Raw genomic sequence first — 23,705 nt, 5'->3', positions numbered from 1 at the left:
ATTACAAATCATTTAACTTCAGTGGATTCACATCGGACATTAGTACTTTTACGAAGAAGTATATAACTTCAGCGGTAAAAGAACTCGATCTGTAACCGGCACGTGATCAGCAAGGACCACAGAACTAGCCAGCTCAAAATTAATTCACTCATCGAGAACCCTCGATAAGACATCAAGAAAGTTCCAGACCAGAAAGAAGACTCGATATTGTTTGTCAATTTGTAAATATTTTGTACATAGATCATTATTTGTAATAACTGTTATTGTAAATTGTATTCTTGTTTGAATATAAAAACATACTTGTATTAAAAAAGAAACTGTGTGTATCAATCTTGTTGGCAAATATCATAAATTGGATACATATCGGCATTTATTTAACTACTTAATCTAAATTATCATTTAACTCAGTTTCAGGCTATTAAACATTATAATACCTTACGTAATAAATTATAGACTCGTCCGGGATAAATTATAATACGTAACAAATTATATAAATATAAGGTTATCTTAAGTCTCAATTTCAGTTCAGCATATTAATATCATAACTCAGTTAAATAGAACAACCATCTTCTAACATTGTAGCTTTTTACAGGTGATGAGACAACAGGTTCCTTAAGTTATTGTTCACCTATAAAACTGATAGTCTTGCTAATGCTTAAAATGTATACTTTTACCTGATAGGCAAACTTGGCAGTCCCAGAAGCTCATTTCATTGAATAGAAAAGAAAGATAAGATCGAGTCACGAAAATATGCGACTGACTAAACCTCTCTTAAGACTCCCAAGAGGCTAGGAACAATTGTGATATTTTCAGATTTAAAATATTCTTTGAAGAGTATTAAGTAGGTATATTTTATAACGGGAGGATCTACAGGATCTTTATGGAGTAATGTTGAATTTAGCTAAAAGTAATTGAGTTTGAACAAACAAATAAACAGACTGGACACGACTTGTAAAATTCAATGAAAATGCTCTTTATTAACTTCAAATATAAAACACAATATATGTACTTTCGTATGGATGTTGGACAGCTGCTTTTTACTTGGTTCTTGAATTGATTAGACTGGCTTTCTTCCCTAAAGTTGTATTCCCGCTTATCAATGTACTTCACACCTGGGACGTCAATGTCTAAATTTAATATTTCTTACTTAACGGGAAACGCCGGATTCACACATTCTGACTAGCGCTAAGCACGTGATGGTCATTTTCATCAAACATAGGAGAGACTACAACTTCAAGATATCACATGTCCTACCATTGAAAGGGATTGTTGGCAGCCTCCATATACAATGTACAAAAATAGGTGTAATGTCAGTGGAATAACAAGGAACAAAGGCATCTAGAACAACATCAATTTATTGTCTTGACCACGTGTTGTGCAAAATCTGCCGACTCATACTAGACGAAACATTTTGATAAATTCTAAGTTAAAATAAGGACATATAAAACGCATGATATGTCTGCATACCACACTACGAACAATTGTGAATTCAAGTAAGCCATAACCACTTGTGTGCTTGTCTCCTGTACATGTTAAAGTATTGAATATCCCTACATGTTTGAGGTATCGTGTCCGTTCTTTCACACTTTGAAGTACTACATTTTTCCTTCTATACTGTAAGCCAACATATAGAACAAGTCATAAATTTGAGTTCATTTCATTAGTATTATCTTTACATAACTGCACCTTAAATGTCATTCCACCCCTAGTATTAAATCTTCGCTGTGATTGGTCAAGAGTGCATCATGTGGTATGAAACAGTTGAATTGTCATATTGAAAAGCTAGACAATAACATGCATCAATGTTGCTCGTTGTCAAAGCTGTTGCTTTACATGCATGACATCACAGTAGAGCTTTGCAGACGAAAATGTTTTGCAGCACAGTGAAAACGCGCTGATTTATTTAGGCCTAATTACAAACAGTAATTTGAGTGTGAACATACTTTACGATATCAGATTTCAGTTACTCACAGATGAAGAGCTGCAGAGTATCGTTGCAGAAAAGGGGAGCAAGAGTGCTGAAAACAATCAAAGGAGCTGTAAAAGTATTCGAGGAATACTGCAGAGAGGGTGACTGTGGATGACAACGTTAGAAACTTCGCCAGAATTGAAGGCAAATTTTATGCTGAAGTTAGACAGGTGCAGTTTTTATAGTTTCTTGAATTTTGTAAATGTTACGCCTCCGTCGTTAGCTAATTTTCCGTATAATTTCTTTCCGAAGAAACTTTAGCGATACAAGTCCTTTCTTAAATAAAACTGGTTTATTCTTTCTAAATACAACTTTGCAATACACATAATTTCCACAGTCACGCTATAACAAACGCTATAATTCACAAGGAACGTCTCACGTGCTCGACTCAACAATAAGTCTCTCTCTGTCCGCAGTTCAATTACCCATTGTTGCCGTCACGTCTTGACCGTCTTATATGTACAAGAATACCGAAATCTAGTAAACGCTCGAGCATTCACGAACCTTCGAGAATATGACGTGACCCCCGCTGTCGTAACATAAACGCGTGAAGGTACAATCCTTTATGCGAATTGATTTTCAGCGATAAAATTATTAAATTAGTTTCGCTCTACCCTCGATTAAGTTAATTATTTCTCAGATAAGTATTATAATCATCTATAAAATTGGACCTATATTCTTCATAACTATTTTACCAGTAGTGACATATATATATAGACAAAATAGCTTACAAGTTGAAACTGTATATAATGATATACTGAAAAAGTGTTTAATTACAATAATAATTTGAATAAATCTTATTGCTTTATTACTGAATCTTAGAATGAGATCAACGTTTCATTGGAATATTAAACTTTAAAATTTACGTGTAGACCCCGAGGATGTAGATTAAATACATAACGCGACAGCGCTAATTAATAAGATTTTAGTAAAACTGAAAACAGACGAAGAGAGGAGAATAAAACAACTATTGATTGGTGATTTCGAGCAACAGATCATTTGTTGCCATCATAACCAGTCCATAATTGTTTGCTGAGCACCGTTAATGTGGACTGAGTGGGCTTGATTCTTATATTTTATTCTCCGCTATGAAATACCGCATGTGTATCTTCAGTTTTAGATACCGCATATGTATTTACAGACTTTGAAGGACAACATACAGATGTCGTCAAAAGTTTACGAACCCCAATGGAAATTTACACTCTCTAGAAATTTTTAGAAAACAAATGATTATAGGAAAAATCGTTTCTTAACAAAAAGCTCCTTTTTTGTAGGCGAGTAAAAAGTTAGAAGAAATATATTTCTAGAATTCTACATTTCAGTAATTTGTTTGTAAAACTCCAAAAATACTAATTCAGAAACATTTTCCCCTTTGATGCTATAAGAATATTGGCTACAAGGTGCTAGAAATAATGCTGAACGTAAGTTTAGGAAAAGACTGGAAAATCCTGGATTGTAGGTGAACATTCTTAGAGAATGTAAAATGGTTAGGCACTGTATGATTGCTATAACTGCCAGTAATTCAATACGAGAAAAAGTAAAGAGCTATCTTAAGACCTTATATAGAAAATGATTTATTGCCATAAAGCTGGAGAAGAAAGAATACAAGATTTCCAAGTATTTGAGTTTCCCAATTTTAACTATTGCTTCTAATATCAACAAGTAATAAAAAACATTTTGCAAATGTAAAATGATGTAGGGATGACAGTGTCAAAAAGAATACAAATAAGAATGTAAGGGACAGCATTACATATGTCATCCCTACATGACTTTCAATACTGAAATTTAATGTTGGAGTCTGTAATAATCAAGACATGTTTTGACTCAACTTGGTTTTCCTTGTACGTAAGTTCTAGGCTCTTAATTACACTACATTGATGCCTACCTTGACATGACCATGATATTATGATAAGCAAATTGCATACCAACAGTCAGGAATATATAACTTACAACTGCAGTAATATTAAAGTCAAGTATGTATTTTACAGTGTAACATTAAATTTTAAAATTAAAAGCCATGTAGGGATGATCTATGTATAGCTGTATCACTCTTACATTCGTATTTGCATTCTTTTTGACACTATCACCCCTACATCATTTTACATTTACAAAATGTTTTTATTATTTGTTTTGTGAGGTTTTTTCCTGTGACTGAAAGTTAGCGTATTCTATGACTTAATGTAATAAAATTTAATATTATTTGTATTTATTATCATTTTTTACTCCTTTACTTCATACATAATATAGGGGTTGGCTCCCTAAATACATTGATTGTATATTGTACAAAACATTGAGTATTTTACATCTATTATTGGCTGGTAATCCTTGTTTCATCCTGTATGTAAGCCATTTAAAGGAACATCAGATTTCTGGTGATGATAACATCGTTTACACTACAATTATGATTTTTTTGAAATTACTACAAGTTATTATGACTAACGATGACATCATGCTCTGCCCAGAGACACATAGAGTGGATTTAGGTTTAAACTGACGTTAGTGATAAAGTCATTGTAGAGTTATATCGATTGAAACAAGAAGAAAGATGAACAGTTTGGTGGGTTGGTAACTTTCTGGTTTAGTATCTTAGCGATGGTTTCTTTCCATGTTTTGGGGGTTCTTTGGTAGAGAAATAAATGAAAGTGTGTGACAATCATCTTTTATAATAAAACTCTCTGTCACTGTTTATTTTTAGCGAGATATTTACATCATATCTATTGATACCTTGTCCATCCTTACATATAGAGTCTACCGATTGTATGAAAAAGTAGAAGACTCATGGTATTGTGACAACGCTCCCTCGGTCTGGAAGGAAGAAGGTTCACTACATATACCTTGTACGAACTTATACTTTTGTGCTTTAACCTTCAGCATTACTTTTGTTACGTATTAGAATTTCGAATAGTCCGAAGCCGAGTTAAATAATTTAAATTTAGTAGTTAAATTGTACTTTGGATTTAGTATTAAAATAACTGCTGATATATAGTCAGTTTGTAATATTTACCAACAAGATTGATACACACAGTTTTCTTTTTTAACACAAATACGTTTTAGTATATACACAACAATACAATTTACAATAACAATTATTACAAATAGTTATTACAAACAATGATTCATGAACAAAAGTTTCACAAACTTACATACAATATAAAGTTTTCTTTCTAGTCTGGAACTTCATTGATATCTTATCGAGGGTTTACGATGAGCGAGTTGATGTTAGTACGATTCGCCGAGAAGCTAGCTAGTTTTGTCTCCTTGGCTACACACGCTGTTTTCCACCGTTGAAGTTAGGTAATGTTTTCGTAAAAATACTAATGTCCAATGAGAATCCACAGAAGTTAAACGATTTGTAACATTCGAAATTTATAAATATTCCTGGTCAAATATCTTAAGTTTTCCGATTGATAAGCGTTATAAAAATCTCAGTTATAGCTTTCGAAATATTATAGCGAACTAATAATAGACACCCTCCTGGCGCGTCGCGTTAGTTATATTTATAGGCGTGGGAACGTTTTCTAGAAAATTCAGTTTTACGTAACAATACTGGTTAAAGCGTTTACGTATATAGATATATTGTTCATTCGTACTTTCGAGAATCTTCTACAACTTTGGAAAATAGGCGGGAGTTTCGCAATACTTATCTAACAGTATAAGTTATGTATGTTTCTAAATATAAACTTAATCTAAACAGCATTCATATTAAAATAAATACATAACAACAAATTCGTTACACTTTGCAAAATACCTTCATAACCGTATGGAAGAGAAGATTTGTATAGGTCGACTTCTCTACATCATGGTACCGCATACTTTAAAAACAATCGAGATTTCATAAAATAATTTTTAATAAGGGTTTCTATTTACTAATATAACAATATTAAAATTAACTTTTTGAGTTATACTGAGGATAAAATACGGAATTCGAAGCTAAAGAATTTCATCTGTTTGCTAAATATATTATTAAATTTCTGAATTTTAAGTGCAAATATGCTATGTGAAAGTTTAATACTTGCAGTTTTAATAATGATACTAAAATCACATTTTAAGAAATTTCACTTTTCGCGGGTATGACGTTAATTTTGAATATGTTTTCTCAAAAGTAACGATGATATAAATCTGAACGTTTGAGGAGGATATTTGCATCCGCACATTGTATTTGTTTGTCAATTTAAAAGTGCATGTTATAATTATAAAGTAAATATTGTATTTTTGTATTAATGACGTGTACCCTCGAACTTCTTAACATACCAAAAGCTTACCGCCTCAAAATTTTGAAAAGTTATACTGTAATTATTTGCACGAGATAAAAATCTATTAAAGTTTATACATTCAATCTGATTTCTGAATATTTTATGATATCATAGGCTTATAGTATATTTTAAGATACAGTTTAAAGCCATTACTTTTGTTCTTGCATAACTTTTTTCTTGAGTGAAAAAAAGTTTTTTCGAGGATGAATAACAATAATTCAACTCGAATTCCAACAAAAACTTATTTGAGCTACATAATGCTGTTTTCAGTTTGTCTTTCCAAAACAAAGTCATTAGGCCATCTACTCTGTTCAGCGTGGGGAATCGAACCCCGGACTTTAGCATTGTAAGTGGGTAGACTTACCACTGTCCCATCGGGGGACTGGTATTTTCTTCAAGTCCAACTTTCTTGACTCGTTTTTGTGTCTTTTTTTTCTTGTTATACATTGGGTACGAACTGAGATTTTTTTAATTGGGTCAATTTGAAATACACACATATTAAATTAAACTTCATTGGCCAAATCCTGTTTCTAAATTTAATGCACTTGTGCATTGGAAAAATATTGGACAAAGTTTTTAATCTCAAAGGTACTTTGAGGACCCCCTACAGAGTTTATAACGTTGATCTATACAACTAATGTGGGTTTTGAAGGCTAAATGTAGGTTTTTTTGTTCGAATAGATAGATTGTAAAAACTGTTACCGTTTTTTTATATTTAAGAGAATGGGATCATAGGTAAAAACTACATTTAGTCTTCACAATCCATATTACAACTAAAAACCTACATTTGGCCTTCACATCTCTGATTACATTATAAACCAAAACAGACATTTAGCTTTCACAACTCACATTACATTATAATCAAGAACCTTCATTTAACCTTCGCAGCCCACATAATATTATGGCCAGGAACCTGCGTTTAACACTCATAACCCATACTAAATGAATAACAAAAACTTCATTTAGCCTTTACAACTCATATCATATTATAATCAAAAACATGCATCTTTCTATAACCGATAACGTATAGTTAGCCTTCACAACCAATACTGCAACTAAGAACTTGCAATTAGCCTTTATAACCCATATTACCTATAACCAAGAACCTATCATTAAACTTCGCAACAGTTAATAAACTGTAACCAAGAGCCTAAATTTAGTCTTCAAACCCAAGGACCTACATTTAGCCTTCACAGCCTATATTACAACGAATAACATATATTTAGCCTTCACAACCCACATTAGATCTACAACCATAAACTTAATTTAGCCTTCACAACCCGCATTACATTATACCTATAAACCTACATTTAGCCTTCAAAATATATATTACTTTATTACCAAGAACATAAGTTTAGCCTTCACAACCAATACTGTAACTAAGAGCCTACAATTAGTCTTCACAGTTAGTTTGAAAAAGATGTATCTTAAGATATACAAAATTTGAAGTTAATCTTAAAAATACTAATAATTATTACACAGTGAATGCCAAGTTAAAAATGAAAGGAATGCTACTGAATGAATGAAGTTTTATATAAGGAAATATGTGTTATAAATCAACAAAATAACATCATTGAATATTGTTATCTACGTAAATTAGGAGAACAAGCGTAGTTAGCGTGCTCGGATTGTGAATCCGAGGGTTCATGGTTTGTGGTCCGTTGCTGCAATAACACGCTCCGCATTTTGAGACTGTGGATGAGCTATAAGAGTGACGGCCAAGCCCACTATTTGGTCAGACAAGAGGTGACCAAAAGTCGGCAGTGTGTGTTGTTGAATAGCTGCTTTCCGCTAATCTATGTTGACTAGCTGCCTTCCCTAAAGTAGGTTTTAAACAAAACTTATGTATGAAATTACTACATAATTTACCTTTCCATAATATACATTGCACATATTTGTTTTCATAATTCTGATTAGGAACAACCTAAGACCGATCGTTAAATCCAGCCGTATTAATTTGTTACTTTGTAAATGTGAGTGTTTCGGAGCTATCACATATAGCAGAGATGTGTCCGGATACTTCTCGAATTTTCTGATCGGTCATCTATAGATGAAGAAAGTGAGCTGTAAATGCAGTTTTGGCTTCTTTTTTTTTTTAGGCACATTTTGTCTGATTTTGAAAGTTTCATCTAGAACTTATGTTCTGTTGATTGCGTGCGCTTTTTTTTCTTTCATTTCCCATCTTTATTTAGACACAGTTATTCAATTATTTTATCTGTATTTTCACTTTATAATAGTAATAGTCCAGCAACCAGTTTGATCAGCTATTCTTATGTTCTTGTCCTTCCACATACTAGGTCGTCGAATCTCTCTCTCTCTTGTTGTTTCAAATATCGGATAATTGGGTGAAAGATTTGTCCTTGCAATTACAGGTCTCTTCAGTTTATTTCACAATTTTTGTCTGGAGCATTTGATAAATTTTTCAAATTATTTGACGATTTTTTTTTTTGCCATCTCATGCTCCTGAAGAAGAAAGGACCACCTTTTGAAAGCGCTCAGGTTATAAGGTTTTTATCGTTATATATATATTAAGACTTCTTAAACCTACGTGTTTTACTGGCACCGTGAATATGAATATGTGTGTGTGTATGTGTATACATATGCACGAATACATTAACACACTATAAAAATATGGTGTTGCTTAAACCAAGTGGTGTATCTGGTGGTTACGATATTGCATTTTGATAAACGTATAGGTAGAACATATCAAAAACAACAACAAATGTCAATAAGATGTGTAGTTTTTAAACTTTGATGAATTTAAAGAAATAGTAGTTTAACTAGCGGAAATATATATGTATCTGAACACCTATATAAAATATATTAAATAATGTGATTATAAACTAAAGGTAGATGTGTAAACTGTTAACTTTCTGAAAGCGAAAAAAAAATGTTTCAAAACTAGCTATTAAGTTAGAATAGTTTATTAACTGTGGAAGAAATATTGTATAACTGTGCACATGTGGATTTGATGATATAATAATTAAAAACGATTGTTAAAAATACTACAGAAAAGGATTCGATATATTTCGACGTCAATCATTTACCAATCATGTGGCTTTAAAGGAGATATTAATTGATACTTATGTAAAATAATAACTCGGAACTAAAATCCTTTATTAATTTTGTGATATATTATATCATATATAAAGCTAAAATAATGTTATTATTAAGGTAAAATATGAGGATTGTAGTACTACCAACAGGAATATATTTTGGAAATAAAATATTTATTATATAATGAAAATATGATTTAGCAGCTTATAGCCTAAATACCATTTATTTTTTGTTGGGATATTCACTCTGGCATTACGAGTTTTCTGTTTAAGAATTATCATAATGGAAATAATTTGATAAATATGTAAAAGACAAAACTTACTTAATTTCCGCCGGTAGACAAGTTATCCGAATCACCGTACAAAATACTCTCTCAGCAATGTCTGTGTAGATGACGACACTTTTAACACACCGCTAGGGGCCTCTAGTGGTAACAAAATATGATTTTTTAAGCACAATCGGTACATAGAACAACCTTCCCAGCATACTCTGCTAGAACAACAAATGTCAAGACTGTAAATCGAGGGAAAATGTTTATTTAATTTATTGTTATCTAAACATTTCACGTTTGATGAAACTTAATTAAATTGACTAACCTTTCTAAAGTTATAAACCTCAATTATTAAAGCCTATATTAATTACCCCTTATGTAAGCATACCTGTTGCGACCCATCAAACAAATCAAGATGGCGTGTTGATTATATTGATCGGTGATCAGAAACCTAAAGAGTTGAAGTGCGTAAAACCTTAAAATAAACTATTAAAAGAAAGCAACTAGAATGTCTTTGTTATAATTAAAATTAGTAAAATAAAGCTATTGCACTTAAAACAAAACGGAAAAAAGTGATCAAGACTCTAGTATAGCGTATTTATACTAATTATGATACGGTTTGAAAGATTAACCATTAGAATTGAAATAAATATTACTGAAAGTTGTTGTACAGAGTATATTGAAACAGACGGTTCTACTGATGTTTTATGGTGCGTGGTAGCGTGTAGTATGTTACCTATTCATTATGTTGTTGCCCCAACACAATTGATTATTTAAGTTACCGTGAGGGACACTCTCTGCTTGGTATTAGTAGCATAACGTCAAGATTAGCAAGTAATGGTTGTTTTTTTTTTTGTTTGTTTGTTTCACTTCCCACAATACACTAATACGCTAGCCATCCCTCATTTAGAAGGTAGTAGATTAGGGAAAGGCAGCTAGTCAGCATCGCCCACCGCCACCTTTTTGGTTTACTTTTCATCAACGAACAGTTGGATTGGTCGTTACATTATAACGCTCCCACGGCTGAAGGGATAAGCATGTTCGGTGATAAGATTCGAACCCGCGACCCGCAGGTTGCGATTCAGTAACTCTAAGCACCAGGCCATATCAAAACACAAGTAATGATAAATGCATATCAATATTTACTTTCAGAACCACCGCAACAAAATTCTGGGCGCCCCCTTTTAACGTATTTAACTCTAGAACGTATTCAATACGTAAATGTGATGAGAAGGTGGAAAAAATTTCTCGCGTGGTTAGAAATGCAAATTTTCGCATTCATGTTATTTTTATATAGTTATTATATTTGATGATAATTTACGTTATTAATTTCTCTTGTTATAAATATTTCGACAACGTTCTTGGAACATCTTTTGCGATGGCGAGCAAAGTCAACTCTGTAAGAAAGTCCTGAGACAAGAATGATACCAGATAAGTTTGAATTAATTCTAACTTTGAAAAAACTCCAAACAAAACACCAGTGTCAATATCTTCTTGGCAATGGTAAACAATAGATCAGGATTTTCAACATATTTTTGGATATTATAAATCAGAATACAATATTATTATCAAGTAACTACCAAATGTATATAAATATTTCTGCTTGAAATTTCTTGGCAAAACCCCCATTATAATGAATTGGCTAGTACGCGTGATAACATATCACGGCTCGATTTCCAATCAAAAGTGTTTTGTTTTGGTTTTAATGAAGAACCTGAGCCTACTTTGCCATCAATAGACCATCAATAGCAGAGACAGGATAATTCGCTCTTCATCGAAAATCAGAGGATTTGAATTTTTCTTTTTAGCCACCGAATTAATAATCATCTGTACGGTACTAAATTTCTTTTAACCATCCTTTTGGCCATTTCATGTCTCTTTTCTCTGTATTTAATAATTTCTACTTTGTGTCATTTTAAGCCAGTTCAATTATTTTAATATTGTTGCGTCAGCGAGGTCACGTGACTAGTGTCACGCCACCTATTTTCTAGAAATATCCTGTTTCTTCGTGAATGCTCTAGCATTTACTAGATTGGGGGTAGTCTGGTATATATAAGATGGTCACGGCGTGACGTGACAATGTGTGTAGGTAGTGAGTAATTGATCTGCAGTGAGAGAGTATTGTTGAAGTTAACGTTCGTTGTTAGAGCGTTTGTTTTAGCGCGAATGTTGAAATGAAGTGTATCGTAAAGTTATATTCAGAAAGAATAAACCAGTTTTATTAAGAAAGGACTTGTGTCGCTAAAGTTTCGTCGGAACGAAGTTATGGAAAATTAATTAACAAACGGAGACGTAACAATATTCTTTGCTCTTTAAATAATGTAAAACAGCCACTTACTACAAAAATAGACAAAACATACATAAATCCCTAAAGTATTACTATACTGGGTGGCTTCAAAAATTCTCCAGCTGCTGGAACTGAAGGGAATAACGCCTACACTAGATATTTTTTTAAAAACTAGGCTGATTTCTCTATAGGATATCTCCTGACATTTTGTGGTTTTTTATGAGTTTCTAGGTCCATATTTCGCATTTTTTAGATTACTTAGTCAATGATAGTTTCCAATATACGTGTAAGGGATATAATCCCACCCTGTCAGCTTGTACTAGTTATATAAGTTTCTTCACGACTCTAGGAGGAAGCGACACAGAATGAAGCAAGTAAAAGATGTTCTTTTGTCTGCAATAACGTCCCTTCCTTATCTTAAAATTGAACATTGAGACGCAAAATTTATAAATTAATTAATAATGCTAACTTCCTGTAATAATTTACTTATACTACATTTACAATATCATGACATTTACACATATGTAACAATGGGAACCTTTATTGACATTTGTTTGTTTGTTTGTAATTAAGCACAAAGCTACACAATGGGCTATCTGTGCTCTGCCCACCACGGGTATCGAAACCCGGATTCTAGTGTTGTAAGTCCGCAGACATACCGCTGTGCCACTGGAGGCGTTTATTCACATAAAGACTTCAACAGCCTGTAAAGATAAACAAATCAGTTCCAAAACTGAATAGAATTATAAATTATAATAAACTAACTAAAAAACTGTTTCAAAATCACAACAGTTAGTATTTGATTTTCATTACATCCACTTTTGTTATTTTATCCATTATGTTGAAATAATCACTTCAGGGATGTTCAGTTTCGTGTACTGTTGTACATGATGTTTGTTCTAAGAATAAATACTTTGAGCTTTCTTCGATTCTGTGTTCATCATTCTGTTCAACTTAGTCAATTCAATTTATTTTCTATAGTATGTTGAGTGTATGATCATTTTTTTATTTTATGATTATATTTTTTTATCCAGTCTAATTTCGTGATCCTAAATATATATGCTAATTTGTTGATATTTTATTCAGATAATTCCTGTTTTAATTTATTTTATCATGTTAATTGAGTTTTATTATGATTTTATTGATTTTGTACATTTTGTTCTTGGTAACCTTATAAAAGTTTTAACTCATTTTAATTTTAATTTCAAGTTTGTTACAATTTCTATTTTTGTACGTGATCTTAAGAGTTATTTATTTTGAAATTTTCTTTGTTTGGTATGTGTATAGATTTCAGTTTTCTTTTTTCCGTTATTTCCAAAGTGATGGACCATCACTTTGGGGCCCACTGAGAAATTTCCCAGTATCCCGGTGGGCCAGTTCGCCTCTGGGTATTACATGCATTTTGATTTATTTATATTCTATATTATATTCATTCCACTTCTCAGTTTTCTTTATTTAATTATTTCAAACTGTACTCAATGTTATGTTTAGTTTCTTAGTTGACTGGTTTGATTTGTTTAATTCTATTTATCTAATTCTATTTATGTTGTATTTGATTTCATTTATTTTATGGTCTGTTCTTTTTTCAGGATGGATAGCTCACGCAAGAGGAAATACAAGTCTGGTGCTCAAAAACGCGACGAGTCCAATAAGAAAATGTTACGCGAAACTGCTAAGTCAACAGTCCCAATCACACACTTTTTCAGTATCCAACCAGATTCTTCGGAAGAACTCCATCACTCACAAGAACATCAAGATAGCACAGTAGGAGTAGATCCACAAACAGAAAATAAAGGAAGAGAAGAAATTGATAACATAGAAACAGAAAGTGAACTTCATCAAGTGAATGAGGATACGCAGATGGAAAATGTAGAAAATCAAGAACCATTCCAAAATACGCCCTTACCTGCAACTGCACCCCTTGCCAGAAGAATGCAGCTAACACGTTCTACAGTAATGCAGCCAACGTTCAAAGATGTTAAGTTTCTGCCATTTGATCCAAAAAGGGTATATGAACGTAAAATTTCTGAAAACAGCGTTTCTCGAAATTGGCTGACAGTGAAAGTTGAAAACAAAGAAGTTAAGGCTGTTTATTGCAAGGTTTGTCAGGCCTTTTCCAACACATTTATCAAAGAATTTCTGAACACGAGGCGTCAAAGTCACACAATGCAGTAGTTCTGGCATTTTTCACTGCTGAAGAGGAAAGAGATATAGAATCTTTGTTGGCAAAGGAAGGCATTAAATTGAGGAGGAAGCAAGTTATGGAAAACATTGAAGTTCTGAAACGCATATTAGCTATGATCAAATTTTTAGGAAAACAAGCATTGCCATACAGAGGACATCGTGATGAATCAGGTGTTTACCTTGAAAACCAGAACATTGATCGCGGTAACTTTTTAGAAACGATACTGCTTCTCTCCCAATTTGATGTACCTTTGGCTAATCACATAAGCAAAGTTGTCGAGGTTTGTAAGGACTGGGAAAAGTCTTTAAGGAAAAAATGGAAAAGAAAAATCAAAAGGACGCGGAAATGTGGTATCGATGTTATCCAAAACAACCGTGAACTATATACTGGCAGCCATCCGGAGCATTATGAAGTCACGCATTGTTAATGAAATTGGGAATCAGAAATATTCTGTGCAAATGGATAGTACTCAAGACACAGCAGTGATTGATCAGGAATCCATAATTTTGCGTTATGTTTTGTTGGATTAAGTAAAATAACGTTTCTTTGCTCTAAACAAGGTTACAGACACTACTGGATATGGATTATACCAACAAATGAAGGCTACGCTGGAATATAGTGTATTAAAAGTGGAGAACATCGCTGGTGCATCGTTTGATGGAGAGTTGAATACAGCGGTGTGGTGAAGTATATGAGAGATGAAGCCCCACAATCCGTATACATTTGGTGCTATGCTCATAATCTTAATTTGACCTCAACAGATCTGGTCCAAAATATTCTGCCGGTCAAAAACTTGAGCGGACTACTACAGTCAACAGTGACATTTTTTTCGGAATCATGTAAGAGAATGAACATCTGGGCAGAAGTTGCTTCAGAGAAGACGGTTGGATCGGCGAAACTGAAAAGTTTGCAGAAGATTGGAGAAAACCGTTGGTGGGCTAAACACGCGGCCCCTGAACATACTTTCAGAAGTTTTGACTTACCACAGCCTGTCTTGCTTCGGATTGTTGAATCTCTCAAATTTGATGCGAAAGTTACTTTTGAGGCTAATTCACTTTTTCATAAATGGCGTATCTTTGACACTAACTTAACAGGTTTCTTGTTATTGCGGGTGTACAGTACCCTGAGATCGGCCTCTGAATATCTGCAAACTGAAGGCTTAGATTATCTTAGTACCTGGAATATGGTAGAAAAAGTGAAAGAGGTTTTAAAACATCTGGACTTCGAAAACATCATGAAAACAACAAGAAATTTCATTGAGGCAGCGAATCAAATGTTCGATGATGATGATGAGGAAACTGATTTTGCAATAGAAGGTGAATTCAGGAAGTTGAGAACATCAAGAAAGAGACGAATGTCTGGTGAACTCCAGAGGGATGATTCCCTGGATGAAAGATTGGATGATCCAGTGGATCGCTACAGTGTGGAAGTATTTCGTCGAGTGATCGACCAAATTACGACAAGTATTGTTGAGCGTTTTTCTAACAACCGTGAACTTGTAACTGACACAGCATGTTTTGATCCACATCGTTTCCAAGAACTCAAAGAAAATGGATTGCCACCAGAAGCGCTGAAAAACATATGCAATCGTCTTGGTTTGGACAAGCAGGAACTGAGCAATGAATTGCAGTCTTTCATCCTAAACTTCGACAGCCTTTCGAAAACTCTGAATGAAGAGTTTGCAACAACCAGACACCTAGAATCAGAACAGACACTTCAAACTCACTTTGATGTAATTTCAGGTTCACGTTGCACTTCTGAAAAGTCATGTAGGAAGTGCCTGCTTTGCTGTTTCCGTATCCTATTTGAGTATTCTTTACACGCATCTGCATACTCGAATTTGTTCTTAGCTTACAAATATCTTTTGACCCTGTCGTTTACACAAGTCAGTTGCGAACGCGCATTCAGTAAGTTGAAAATTGTAAAAACTCGATTACGCTCTTCGCTATTAACTGAGCTACTTGAAACTTTTATGCTGATGAGCATCGAAAAAGATTTACTTTCTGAAATTTCTGTGGATGATATTATTCCTTTTTCTTGTGAAAAAATCGACACAGTTTTGTAGATTGCTTGCTGTATAGGTGCTTTGTAAATTACCGAATTTTGACTGTTTTAATGATATGTGCACACATTAAAAAATGCACACGTTCCAATTTTAATTATACTTTGAAAACAATTTCAAATTATGCTTTGTAAATTACTCGGATTGGTTGTTCTATGATTGAGATTTTCATTTTTATTATAAGATTATTAAAATTTTCTAGTATTTGTATTATAAATACAACAACATTGAGTAGATGTAACATTTTATTTGCTTAAAATCTTTACTTTTATTAGATTCCTTTGACTACGTTTTGGGATTAAATGGGCCCTTTTGGACCCTTTTGAGTGGGCCCTTTTACAAGTTTTCCCGGTGGAAATTTTAGACCCAGTCCGCCACTGGTAATACCTATATATATATATCATAAAAACAATATACATGTATGCAAGACTGATATTGTGTTTCTTACGATATGACAGAACACTATAAGCACGATTTTCTGAATGATCTCTTTAGCCTATTGAATGCCCCTATTGAGGTATATTACTTCTGACATTGATGTTTATTGCCTTTCTTCAACAGTTCAAGTTGGCCTGACAAAGATCCCAGGTCTCTATTCATCCTATGGCCATTGTTTGGTTATGGCATTTCCACTGCTACATCACTGAGTCTGGATTCCAGAATAAGATACCAGATGAATTGGCAGCATTATGGAAAGAAATATTCAATAATATATATATTCTGAATACCAATTAAAACATATATGAAATCGTCAATGTCTTAGGAGTCGCTCGCAGGCTAGTCACACTCTTCATTGATTTTCTAGAAAGTTGTTGAATAATTTGTACTAAAAACAATTAAATAAGTACATTATAACTCTTTAACAACTATATGAAATAAGTAATGCAAAATTTTATATTTCTAAGTAGACAAATTTTGCACTTTTGCATCGTAATTATTTATTGTAAGAGGCCTGAAATTAAATACTTCTTGGGAGTCTTGATGTTAATTGCAAAAGTCTTGGGTGACAGACATTTTCATAACATCCAAACCACGGTTCCTTTTCCCCACCTAATACCGTGGGCTTTTAGGGCCTGGATAAGTCCAGGTTGTTTCTCGTCATTGGATGTGGCATCATTCAAACTCTTTCCGAGTGTCAGCAGCATCAGGATTAGGTAATCATAGTCCTTTAAAAGTTTGTACACCATGATAAGAAAGTGCGTGGTTCTAATCTCAGCAGTTGTTTAGGTCCAAAGCCAGAAAACCAGTCTTTATATAGGAAACGTTTAATTGCAAACTTCAAGTCATCTTAACTTTGTATAGCTAATAATATAAAGCTAAATGTCAGGCCGATCAAGTTACGACCAAACCTTTTCTAAAAAAAAAGGTCATTCAGACAGGTATAGTGTACATGCTACAACTTATAGAATCAGTAAGCTCATCTCTGCAAGAACACATTTGTAACTAGAATGCACTTGTTCTTTCCAATCACTGATGTTTCAATCAATTGACTATTTTACCTGCTTGATCAACAGCTAATCCACATATTAATGATTAAAAGATTAACGTTGGTGTCGTTGCTGATCATCAGAGCAGGCAGACTATTTATCTACTATTTCTTCATCTGACTCCACACAGACTGTTAGATATGTAGTTCTATCATCTTTTACACATCAGCTGACTCAATACCATGAAACACAATGCTTTTAGCATCAATGTGAGTCTACTTTTGGTGTAAAATTCTTGAAAGACTGTATATTTTTAGCAAAACTTTCAAAAATCTTCCTGTCCCACTCTAAGCAGTTTATCAAGGTGAAGTTTTGTGATGTGAGGCACACAACAGCTGTGCCTTTCGGCTCTTTTTTCTATCTGTACCATTTTTCTATGCTTGCCACGGAAACACGTGAGAGAAGCCAAGTATTTTTTCCGAATTTAGCAAGTATTTTGAGGCCAATCAGAATCTAGGTTTAAAAACAATCAATGAAAATCATTTGAAGAAAAGTTTGAAGCAAGAGGAACACGCATACCTTGCCAGGTCGCGATGATCAAGGACTTGTTCAAATATAACAATTCAGTATATGTAAGAATATAAACAATTAAAAATAGGTTTCATTAAATGATGTGCAACGATTTATATTGTTTTAGAGGTTATTTCGGAGTTTTACGGTTCCAATAATAGTTAGGCCTTGTCTAGCATGACGACAGCTGGTGGTTTTCAATATGTTTAAAGCACGAAAGACCGATGACTCACTCCACGTATAAATAAATTGAGACTTCTTAATTAAGTAAGCACCTGTTTTATTATTCTCTATGTTTGGGGTTTGGGTTTGAATATCACCAGTCTCCTCCGTATTAAGTGCGAGCCGCCACAGCATTGGTGATATACAGGTTAAGCTTGTTGGCACATCTCATGACTACTACAACTCATAACTCACCTTATTGAGCCGTTGGCATACGAAATGTGGACCAGTGTTGCAGACGCATAACATACCCTAACCTGGCCGTTTTTTTTTTGTTGTGAAATCTCTTTTGATAAACAGCACTTCACCCATCTTCTGATGCACAAATATATGTGCATCAACCACTGCAGATCCCAGCCACTCTGCATATTCCTATGAACATTTCATTATATTTGAATTGGATGGAAAGTCATACATTAGATTCACTTGGAACTTTCTTATAAATATCAAGAGCCTAAAAAAACAAACCAGCTCGCTGTCCCTTAGTTATACAGAATGCCATCATAATCACGGACACAACTACCAGCTTTGATCAAGTCAACGAGCGCATAATAGCTAACAATACTGAGGGTCTCAGACTCAGTGAGGTTTAGGTCACTGATCATGACATAGAATAGCTACTCATCCCAGCTAGGGTTCACACTTAACAAGCATGCACCTGATAGTTTGCACTATCCATTCAGACAAAGCATCTGACTAAAGATGTTATGGTCAATGGCATATTTTCATCATCACCAACACTGATTCTTCAGTGAACAAGAAAGGCAGACTTGAAATTGAAGCATGAAAAGTACTTGCTTATGAGTACACAGGTGGAATTCCTTGGTCGTATCGTAGAAAGGAACAAATTCTCCACAGACCCTGTGAAGGTTGCAATGGTAATTGGTTGGTTCTAATTCGTGACTGAACGAGAAATCCGCAATATCCTAGGTTTTGTTCTCGTATTATTGATACTCATGGTCAGTTTTCCAAGATTGTTGCACTGTTACCTGTTCTGATAAAATCCAACATGCAATTTAGGTGGAATGGAGATTAGCCATGCATTTAAGTCCCTAAAGTGTGCTTTAGTAGAAGCTGTGTTGTTAGGATATCTTAGACGAAAATGTCCATTCCTGCTGGATAATGATGCCAGCAATAATGTAATTAAAGTGGTATTTCTGCAGGTGTAGGATAGAGTAAACATATTATTGTATATGCTAGACATATGCTGATGACTCGTGAATGCAGATGCTGCACAACAAAGAAAATATTTGACAAGCATTTCTGACATTACTTGTTCAGGAGAAAATTTCTTATTTGTATGGCCTATATATCACTGAAGTGAATTATGAACTGAAAAAGAGAAAATAGATTACTGCACAATGAATCACAATGTCGCAAGAGCACGAGTTTTTAGTACATCATTATATGTGCTCATATCATGAAAACATGGATGGATTTTCCTACCAAGTGATGAGAGTTATGAACACTATAGGGATGAAAATCATTGCAGCAACAGTAATGTCAAACCATACATCATGTGTTGGAAATGGCGGTGAATAAGCCATATGATAGCTCCAATGATTGTTAAATTTGCTGATGACGATTCCATGAACTATGAGGAAGAAATTAATTGCAACACTGGCAGTTAGGATGGTATCTTGATTGAAAAATCAATGACTAAATATAAGTGGCATTTCTTAGTTAACTGCTAGGCTGGCAGTTAGGATGGTATCTTGATTGAAAAATCAATGACTAAATATAAGTGGCATTTCTTAGTTAACTGCTAGGCTGGCAGTTAGGATGGTATCTTGATTGAAAAATCAATCACTAAATATAAGTGGCATTTCTTAGTTAACTGCTAGGCTGACAGTTAGGATGGTATCTTGATTGAAAAATCAATGACTAAATGTAAGTGGCATTTCTTAGTTAACTGCTAGGCTGGCAGTTAGGATGGTATATTGATTGAAAAATCAATGACTAAATGTAAGTGGCATTTCTTAGTTAACTGCTCGACTGGCAGTTAGGATGGTCTCTTGATTGAAATATAAATGACTAAATGTAAGTGGTATTTCTTAGTTTCCAAGTTATTAAATAATGTTTACAATAGTATGTGTTTACTGCATAATGTGGGGCCCTTTAGTTATTAAAAAGTAAGAGCAGTTGATTTATCACAAGTTTAACAGGACTAAAAAGGTGTTTTGATTACTTTCTAAGCTTTTAAGCAGAGTTTCATTGAAAGAGAGCTACAAGACATTATGGGACAGCTACTCAGTTATTAACGGGTGGACCTGAGCAATAGTGTTGACATTTAATGAATAAAATCTGGTTTTAGATCAGATTGTAGTATTGTACAGAACCTTACAACTTTCAATTATACTCTTCTAGCTGAACTTCTGACAAACCCAAAACGAGGTTGACCAAACATTTTCAATCTTAACTTTTTGTGTACAAGTTCGAATTCCTAACATTTCTGGCTATCTTTTCCATTCAACTAGTCACGAGTTTACTCTCATTGATTTGTTTATTTCACCACCCAAACTTATTCACAAAATGAAAGGCAAAAGTATTTTTTTTTCTGGCAGTGTATTCAACTATGAGGAACACTTAATAGTCCCAAGACTCCCCAGGGCCAGCCTAACCTTCTTGATAGATTAAGACATAATTTTCACTGATGCATCTGATACTCAGGTTCTCACGAAGGCCACAAATGGACTAGCCCTGGGTTCTGAGAAGCCACCTAAACTACTGTCAACTTTAGGTGTTCCATCATTCCTGGAGCTGCCAAAAACCAAACCATCCATGGTCAGGATACATCTCTTCTCACCACACGAAAGGAGCTAAATCTGCCCCCAGCATAACCACTTCTGCCAGCAGAAACTATTACATTCATGATTTAGACTTAAACCACAGTAAAGAAGAGTGAATGACAAAGTTTGGTGAGATGACTTCTCAGAGACTGCAACATAACTAAAAAAGATAGAAAACTTAGGTGAGAACATCGTAAACCCAAATCAAATAAGACCTTCAGGAACTAAGGTTCAAATGGAAGCAGAAGAAATGCTGTGTAGGCCACCTTTCATCAATGGCATTGACATTATCTGCCCATTCTGTGACAGTTTTGGTCATCTGATCAGTCACCACAATCAGTCATTGCCAAGAAACTATTCATCTAAAGTTTCCAACCACAGCACTAATAAATATCCAGCTACAATACAATTTACAAAGGTACACTGCCCTCAAGCACCATTGCCATACTTAGGCAGCTAAGTGGACCAAATAGTTCTACAAAATATTGTTGTCTAGATCCAGTTACAACTAGAGTATATATATATTCTAAAAATGTTTAAATGTACATTCAACCAAAACTAGTATGTAACTCAGTAAAATGTGGCTAATGTTTATCACAAAAATAACCTTTTAAAATCAATGAATGTTAAAGAAGGGATTTTGGGAAATTATTTAACTTCTTAATCGAAATAAATATAGATCAAAACATCTATAATAACTTGCCTACAAGCGTCCAGGTAATATATGTATATCTTTTGTAAACATTTCAAGACGAAATTTATATTCATTTTACTTAAAATAACACTCACCAGTTCAATATACTTATAAGCAAGAGCATTCAGACTGTCAAACAGTAAGAAACGAAATTTTCTAAGTGAAAAGTAAAGTATTAACGGTCAATAACATTTAACAGAGAAATATTATATATCATGAAAATGAGTTGTGAGAAAGCTGAGCAAGAAACCTGGGATTATTATACATATGCTCAGTGGTTGATTGTAGATTTTAAGCAATATTTTGCAGGGTCCAGGGCATACTCATAACATGGGCTTTATTCTCTTCGACACCGATACACTATTTAATAAAAGAGAAATTATAGCATTTAAAACATTTTTGTGACGGAAGTATTTTAAAAATTTGAGTTCTTTTATTTGTGAAATGGCATAGATATATCTTACCACTTTACACCATTATTTTTCGAGCCTTTTTCATTGCAAAATCACAAATAACATTATGGAATCAATTGTTCTTGCGAGTTCACAATAGACAAAACAGGAAAATGACTTTAGAGATTCTGTATCATAGTAGTTTGTTGCAATTTTGACAAGTCCCAGCTTGCTGAAACTTCTTTCAGCTCTGCCAACACAAGCAACAGACAATAGTTTACTTGCTTACAAGATGGAAGCAAAATTGATTCCATTATCCAATGTATGAGGCTTTGGAGCAAAAGTGGGTATAATTAGCCATATAAATAACATTCAGATAACATTAGTTAAATATCCACAATTTAGCCTGAATTGTTTTTCTCGTGGTAATAGACTTGTGGCCCACTGGGCTCCTTGAACCGACGAGCCTTGATAATTTATATCAATTTTCACACCTTAAATTGGGTCCTGGTTGACTGTGATTCACTGTCCAGATAAACTGATAGGACTGAATCTAAAAAATACTTTTAACTAAGGAATAAATAGCTTATTCTCTTTTGCTGTGTTTGTTTGTTTATTTGAATTTATGCACAAAGCTACACAATGGGCTATCTGTGCTCTGCCCACCACGGGTATCGAAACCCGGATTCTAGCGTTGTAAGTCCGCAGACATACCGCTGTGCCACTGGTGTGCAACGAAGAGGGTAGCTCGGACTTCCCGGATCATTCGAGAAACATTACACACGCTGTCAGCGCCAAACGCGCCAGCAGCGTCACGTGACTTCCGCTGTCGTAACAATACTGTTGGTGTGAACGTGCTTTGTAGTCACTACGAGAAAAACCTATACACTGGAAAAGTGAGGTGAAGGAAAAGCGTCAGTTTTTCACATTATGTAGCCGCACAATAGCAGATATAATAAATAAACTTAGTATTCCGACAAATGTTTAATTTCGAAACCTAAGTTCAAGGGAGGTCCAGTTTAATCTACACTTTGATCAATGTGAGTTATTGGATTATACTACTACTAGTTTCGGAGAATTACACTTTTCGACATCAGTAACCCTGAACATAAGTTAACCAAAGAGAGATAAGCTGGACCTACATCAATTTTCGGAATACTAAGTATATTTATTATTTATTGCGACTAAACTCATATTATTTCCTTACAATACATTTTGACACATAATGTCGCTGCTGTGCACGAAAAGTAATGTAAAACTGTTATAGATGGGAAGAGCGTAAGGTAGGAGTACTTATTCGATACACTATTAAATTTGTCTAATGCTAACACGTATACTGATATGGCGTGAATCTGCGTTCTTACATCTGTACCGCCGGCTGTGTATTGCCTTGGCCACCAAATATTGACTCCATAATCGTAAAAATAGTGTATAGTCGTAATCTCAATAGTAGTACTACTACATGTGGGTTATCACAATTTATAAACATTAGTATAATTTGGATGGGATAACCTTAATAGTGTTATG

General features: G+C 34.0%; 3 protein-coding genes across 4 annotated transcripts in view; 2 read left to right on the top strand and 1 right to left on the bottom strand.

Annotated features, from left to right (window-relative positions):
* Nucleotides 1-9,789, bottom strand: part of LOC106460408 (putative gamma-glutamylcyclotransferase CG2811) — a 37,440-nt gene extending 27,651 nt beyond the window's left edge. The window contains exon 1 of the mRNA XM_022387125.1: nucleotides 9,602-9,789. The gene's annotated coding sequence lies outside the window, so the exon portion shown is untranslated. The remainder of the gene's footprint in view (nucleotides 1-9,601) is intronic.
* LOC106460413 (2',5'-phosphodiesterase 12-like) overlaps nucleotides 7,983-23,705 on the top strand; it is a 34,196-nt gene continuing 18,473 nt past the window's right edge. Inside the window, exons 1-2 of one of the 2 annotated variants that reach the window (XM_022387123.1) lie at nucleotides 7,983-7,994; nucleotides 16,861-16,866. The gene's annotated coding sequence lies outside the window, so the exon portion shown is untranslated. Of the gene's footprint in view, nucleotides 7,995-16,860; nucleotides 16,867-23,364; nucleotides 23,462-23,705 lie in introns of those variants that run through there. The other variant, XM_022387124.1, reaches the window with a different exon arrangement.
* LOC106460407 lies at nucleotides 14,099-16,087 on the top strand. Its single transcript, XM_013920100.1, has 2 exons — nucleotides 14,099-14,225; nucleotides 14,784-16,087. Exons 1-2 carry the CDS (start codon nucleotides 14,099-14,101, stop codon nucleotides 16,085-16,087), a joined length of 1,431 nt encoding a protein of 476 aa, XP_013775554.1.

The sequence above is a fragment of the Limulus polyphemus genome, unplaced genomic scaffold (genome assembly GCF_000517525.1).
Source record: "Limulus polyphemus unplaced genomic scaffold, Limulus_polyphemus-2.1.2 Scaffold766, whole genome shotgun sequence".
Taxonomy (NCBI): Eukaryota; Metazoa; Arthropoda; class Merostomata; order Xiphosura; family Limulidae; genus Limulus; species Limulus polyphemus.
The sequence above is the reverse complement of the archived record's forward strand: the minus strand, read 5'-3'. Positions and strand labels throughout refer to the sequence as shown.